This window comes from Sebastes fasciatus, chromosome 12 (assembly GCF_043250625.1).
Source record: "Sebastes fasciatus isolate fSebFas1 chromosome 12, fSebFas1.pri, whole genome shotgun sequence".
NCBI classification, from domain to species: domain Eukaryota; kingdom Metazoa; phylum Chordata; class Actinopteri; order Perciformes; family Sebastidae; genus Sebastes; species Sebastes fasciatus.
This window is the reverse complement of record NC_133806.1, coordinates 14,570,625-14,576,624: the sequence shown is the minus strand read 5'-3', so window position 1 is coordinate 14,576,624 and position 6,000 is coordinate 14,570,625. Positions and strand designations below refer to the sequence as shown.

General features: G+C 37.2%; 2 protein-coding genes across 2 annotated transcripts in view; both read left to right on the top strand.

Annotated features, from left to right (window-relative positions):
- Positions 1-219: 219 nt before the first annotated feature.
- Positions 220-5,297, top strand: ing4 (inhibitor of growth family, member 4). Its single transcript, XM_074653305.1, has 8 exons — positions 220-337; positions 776-847; positions 2,453-2,619; positions 2,738-2,852; positions 2,963-3,074; positions 3,207-3,351; positions 4,769-4,830; positions 4,947-5,297. Exons 1-8 carry the CDS (start codon positions 301-303, stop codon positions 4,984-4,986), a joined length of 750 nt encoding a protein of 249 aa, XP_074509406.1. The 5' UTR covers positions 220-300; the 3' UTR covers positions 4,987-5,297.
- A 515-nt stretch (positions 5,298-5,812) lies between these two features.
- Positions 5,813-6,000, top strand: part of ncapd2 (non-SMC condensin I complex, subunit D2) — a 29,050-nt gene continuing 28,862 nt past the window's right edge. The window contains exon 1 of the mRNA XM_074653304.1: positions 5,813-5,947. The gene's annotated coding sequence lies outside the window, so the exon portion shown is untranslated. The remainder of the gene's footprint in view (positions 5,948-6,000) is intronic.

Sequence of the window (6,000 nt, the reverse complement as noted above, 5' to 3'; positions counted from 1 at the left end):
CGTGCTGTAAACTGTTTGTAGTGTATTAACGTGCTGTAAACTGTTTATAGTGTATTAATGTGCTGTAAAGGTTTTATAGTGTATTAATGTGCTGTAAACTGTTTGTAGTGTATTAACGGCTGTAAAGCGGTTAGTGTGTATTAACGGCTGTAAAGCGGTTAGTGTGTATTAACGGCTGTAAAGCGGTTAGTGTGTATTAACGGCTGTAAAGCGGTTAGTGTGGTAAAGAGCGAGTGGAGGCAGCAGCCAATCAGATCGCTCCATTTCGGACCGGAAGCTGTGTTGTTTACATTTTCTAAGATGGCGGCGGGGATGTATTTGGAGCATTATTTGGACAGTAAGCTGATTATTACGCTTTAAACGTGTCGGGAAAAACATTTACACCTACTTCAGCTCGTTTTTATACTCTGTGTTTCGTTGTGTACCGGATCTCCCGGACAACCCGCGGGCGGAACAGACTTCTGTAGCCGTTTGCTCAGCGGGCAGGTTGAGGGCTGAGGCTCAGACTAGTTGCTGGAATAAATCATCGCACCGTTAACCGAGAGATGATGAGACTGAGATTAAACAACACAAATACTGTACTACACCTGGTTTATATTAACCTAACGAGCAGAGTGTCCCGTGATGTTTGACTGCTGGTTGAAGCGTTATGTTAATGTTGTCATCCAGCAGCACATGATTAAGCTAGCTGTCCTGCTCTCATTCACGTGTTCATGTTGATCTCTCAGAGATTAAACTGTCTGTTGTCTCCTCTTCATCCTCCTCATCTAACCAGGCATAGAAAACTTGCCCTTCGAGCTGCAGAGAAACTTCAATTTGATGAGGGATCTAGATCAACGCACAGAGGGTGAGAACAATGAGCTGTGTCATTATACTGTGCTGGGCTGTTTTAATGGTTTTAATGGTGTGATAATGCATGTTGTCTGTGCTGTTAAAGAGACTTGTTAAAGCACACTAAGATACTTTTATGTCTCATGTTTGAACAATGTGATCTATGCAGGGGTTCCCAACCTAGGGGTCGGGGTCCTCAAAAAGGACCCCAAGGGAACTCTGAGGGGTCTGAAGGAATAAGAAAGGTTTTTCTCTCTGTTAGCCCTTTCTCTTTATAAATACTGGATACTTACTTTACACTATACATCCTATATACCACTTTATAGACTGCACACATGTACATATTACATTTATTTATTGTACATACTACATTTATTTATTGACGGACTGTACACACTATGTTCACCCATTCACTCTGTATCTTTTATATCTATATTGTTTTTATAATTTCTGTATACCTTTACCTCTCCTGTTTTTCACTCTGTTTGCTGATGCTGACACCTGAATTTCCCTCCGGGGATTAATAAAGGTTCATCTTATCTTATCTTATCTTACTTTAAAGGTCCCATATTATAAAAAACAAATGAAATTTTCATGTTTTTTTTATTATAAAGCAGGCTTAAGTCCGATATAAATACTGTGAAAGTATTGAAACCCAGCAGCGTTCATTACAACATGCTGAGTACTGCTCCTCTGAAGACCTGCAGGTTTTGTTTTTGTAGTTATTATTTATGGATTGTCTGGCAAAACACTTGGTGCTGTAGAAATTAAGCACAATGTGGATGTTTAAAAAACTGTTGTTACAAAGATAGTTTATTATTATTACAGATATTTATGGTGAGAGTACATACAGTATGTACAGGTAAAAAAAAAAAACACTGACATTTCTTGTATCAGTTTTTGTTAGAGGTCCCATATTATTAAAAAAGTGAGATTTTCATGTTTTTTTATTATAAAGCAGGCTTAAGTCCGATATAAATACTGTGAAAGTATTGAAACACTCAATCCACGGGGAAATACACACAGCCCGTATTCAGAAACTCTGCATTTGAAAAAAGCTGCCAGGATTTCTGCCCATTCGTGATGTCACAAATATACAATATTTAGACCCCTGACACAATTTTAAACGTAAACATTCTAAATGTGTCCCAGTTTATTCCTGGTTGCAGTGTATTTGAATGTCATCAGCTGACAGGAAGTACACATGGACCCAAGCTGTTGCCTAGCAACGCAATTCTGTTGCAATTCCGTCAAAATGCGCTAAAACAGAGCGTTTCAGACCCCTTAATTTTAAGGGGTCACCAGCCAACAAGTTTGGGAACCACTGATCTACAGTAGAATAAAAGCATATACTCTATAACAGTTTGTAAACATTTCTAAAGAACAGCCTTGTGGGGATAATTGACTTTTGTCAGATTCGTATAAGTTGTGAGTGATGTTAAAATTCACAAAATATTCTAGTCAGTATCTCTAGTTTTTGCTCAACATGAGCTGTTTCTGCATGCTGAACAAGGAAACATTTTATTTCAAGTATTAGTTTCACATTGGTAACATTGACTTAACAGCTACAATGTTGTTTTAGAAGTTTTACTTTACTTAATTCGACTTGTCTCTCATTTAGATCTAAAGGGACAGATAGACTCTCTGGCTAAAGAGTACACAGCCAACGCCCGGACTCTGTCCTCTGAACAAAAGCTGTCCATCCTGAGGCAGATTCAGCAGTCTTACAGTAAATGCAAGGAGTTTGGAGATGATAAGGTGCAACTGGCCATGCAGACCTATGAGATGGTTAGTATCTTATAAAATAAATAAACATCATGTTTTACATACAACTCTTGGTAATATGTTGGGAAAACCATTGATAGACCCACCGTGCCATAGTCAGCTGAAGTTCTATTTTTTGCAGGTCGACAAACACATCAGACGTCTTGACACAGACCTGGCTCGGTTTGAGGCTGACCTGAAGGAGAAGCAGATCGAGAGCACGGACTATGATTCCACCTCTAGTAAGGGGAAGAAAGGTGTGTGTCCATTACATTAGCTTAATATCTTTTTATATTTTTGCACTGAGGACTGTCAGGGCAGCCAAAACCAAACTTGGTGGAATAATAAAGTGGTTGTGTAATTCCAGTTGAAACCAGACAGAAGGAAAAGAAGACAGCTAAAACAAGGTCTAAAGTGAAGAGTTCAGATGAAGATGGCAGTCCTAAGACTGCACAGAAGAAAGTCAAACTTCTCCAGCCGTACGTTGTGTATCTAATTTCCAGCTTGTGATGTTTATTCTTCACATTTGAAGCTTATCATTTTTAGTTATTTATAGTTATTTTTACTATCATACTCCCATTCTCACTTTCAATACTTTCCCTCGTCATCAGAGGTGAATTCAACAGCCCTGCCACCAACTTCGGGAATGTGCACCCATCTGATGTGCTGGACATGCCCGTGGACCCCAACGAGCCCACCTACTGTCTGTGTCATCAGGTCTCTTACGGCGAGATGATCGGCTGTGACAACACTGATGTGAGTTTTGTGATATATTTTTATTGATATTTAGACATTAATATATAGTGGGTGGGGTTACAGATTGATAGAATACAAAATAAAGTTCATGCATTAATCATGGGTATCAGTCCAAGTCACAGTGATTCACATCAACACCAGGTAGTCTGTATCACAAAGGAAACAATTAGAGAAAAGATGGATTAGAAAACTTGCCACTTGCCACAAACCATTGACTTATTGTGAAGGATTTGGTTTGAGTATTTAAAAGTAGATGGGATAAACACCCCAAATAGGACACTGACATTGCTCTTTACTTTATTTTTTGTGGATAAATAATGCTTTACAGTACATCAGTTGCACTTACAGAAGAGGTGGAGGCGGACAAAGTGGAAAAAAATGTTTTATCCGTGTATATTTGAGTGTCTGGTAGAGGAGACGGCTGTTATAAACCAAAAACATAGAAATATGTAAAAGGAACCGGGATAAATTAAATAAAAGAGGAGAAAAGAGCTCACAACACAGTGCTCATTGCAAATACAAGTGCAGAAGCCACTATACAAAAATACATACAAAGAAAGTATGTAATAACATACAACAATTATGTAGTAAAGATTATAATTAGGTACAATTGTGATTATAAAAGGGATTATTATCATAACACAACATTTGTATTTGTACAAACTGAGTGTGTTCATGGTTTTGTACCATGTGAATTCTGTGTCTGTTTTTCCTATTGCTGTTTAGTTGCATTGCCTATAATCATCCATATCATATAATCATATTTTATTGGATTTTTCTACATTTCTAAGCATTCCCAAAAGCAAAATCCATCAGCAAAATCATGTTACAGAAAGAGAAAAAGGGTATAAAAATATGCTAAAATCCTTTTTAAAAAAAACGTACAATACATCTAAGAACACAAACAATGTATTTATTCCGTTTATGTGATCTTTAACGTGAATGTCATTTCCAAACAACTTGTGATTTAATGTTTGTATTTATTTAAATAACATTAACATTAAATACCATTCTAGTATCACAAAGGTCAACAACAATGTACTTAATGTAATTGAGAAAATTGAATAAGAATCATGCTAAAAAATATAAGTTTTAATAATGTTTATATCAATAATCAGTTACTGTACATAGAGTAGATGTACATCCTTTCCCTTACATATATTTCCTAGATGTTAACCTTAAGTTAAGGGGCTTAGGAGTCCTGCAGTCTCGTGCCTCTTCCTCTATGGATAAGGTCACAGATGACAGAGCGAGTGATTCATTAGCAGAGGCCACTCTACACACATGTATGTGACGTCTCTCTTTGAAAAGATAGATTTTGTTTTTGATTTTGTATTTTGAATCGTTTTGTCTCGACTAAGTGCTCCATTTGCAGGAATACTTAACAGCACTTTATCGTGTTTTGTCTTTACTCCAGTGCTCCATTGAGTGGTTCCATTTTGCATGCGTGGGCCTGACAACCAAACCAAGAGGCAAATGGTAAGAAACGCAGGCTGTAATGTACTATCCTATCTTCAATGTATGCAATAAAAGTGTAAATTATTACAAGTCAACTAAATGTTTTATGCGGTGTGTTTTATTTTTTTTCTATGCAGGTATTGTCCACGATGCTCTCAAGACAGAAAGAGAAAATAAAAACAGCTGGAACAAAACGTGGACACAGATCAGATAGAAAATGAGAAGAATATTTCTTCATTAGTTACTAGAATTTTTTGTTTCTCATCTTACTTAACATTTGGTGCTTTTTCTTTTGGTTTATGTAATTTGCCTTGGTCTGATGCAGTGCGTGTGAAGGAGCCAAGTGATTACAAATGTATTTAAATATTGTTTTTTTTTTGTTTTTTAAACGGTTAACTTTTTTTTTTTCGTTGCCTTTGGTGCTCTTATTGTGATTTTTTTTTTAACATTTTGTTTTTTACGAGTGAATAATAAACACTACAACTGCCCCTTATGGTTTAACAGCCCAAGTTGTCACAATACTTTATACTATATTCACATGTACGACTACAAAATTTAAGTATTTTCTCTGAAAACAGTTAGGCCATGGATACTTTTTTTTGCTTTGTTGTATAGTTAGTTTCTTGTGCTTAGCCTTGGAACACTAGTTTTAAGTATAACAAGAGGGCAAAAGAACACGAAGACGAATGCTGCATCCTGACAGTATTAGTCGTCTGTGGGTAGTGAGTTTAAACCATTTCATTTTAACATTTGATTGAGTGCTGTATAGAAAGTAAGACATTTCGTGAAAAGTATTGTCATCTCTGTAGCTGAAACATTGGTACAGTGGAGAGGGGGTGATTGTGTTGTCAATCATTTGAATACAGCTACTACCTCAAAAAAAATCTTGCCTTTGTGGTCCTTTGTATGTGTGTTTTTTTGTTGTTGTTTTTTTTTGGTGTGGATGGAAGTCCAGCAGGTGGCAGCGTTACGTAACCACGCTAACGTGTGACGTCAGAATTACGTTGCTTTGGCGCGATATCCAAACAAGTTTGAAAAGCTGCGGGTTCAAACAGCTTGTAGGCGGCGGAGAGAGAGCAGAGCACTATACCGTCTTCAGAGGTCCTCACTGTGGCTAAAGGGACTGCAGCCGGCACAGGTGAGCATTACCTTTATACCTTAGTAAAACAGCTGTTGGCTAAGTGTAGCGGC

Bases quoted from the DNA above. Each gene is read 5' to 3' on its own strand.
- ing4 (XM_074653305.1), top strand. From the start codon at position 301: ATGGCGGCGGGGATGTATTTGGAGCATTATTTGGACA. The intron at 338-775 runs GTAAGCTGATTA...TCATCTAACCAG, and splicing joins TTTGGAGCATTATTTGGACA to GCATAGAAAACTTGCCCTTC. The intron at 848-2,452 runs GTGAGAACAATG...TCTCTCATTTAG, and splicing joins TCTAGATCAACGCACAGAGG to ATCTAAAGGGACAGATAGAC.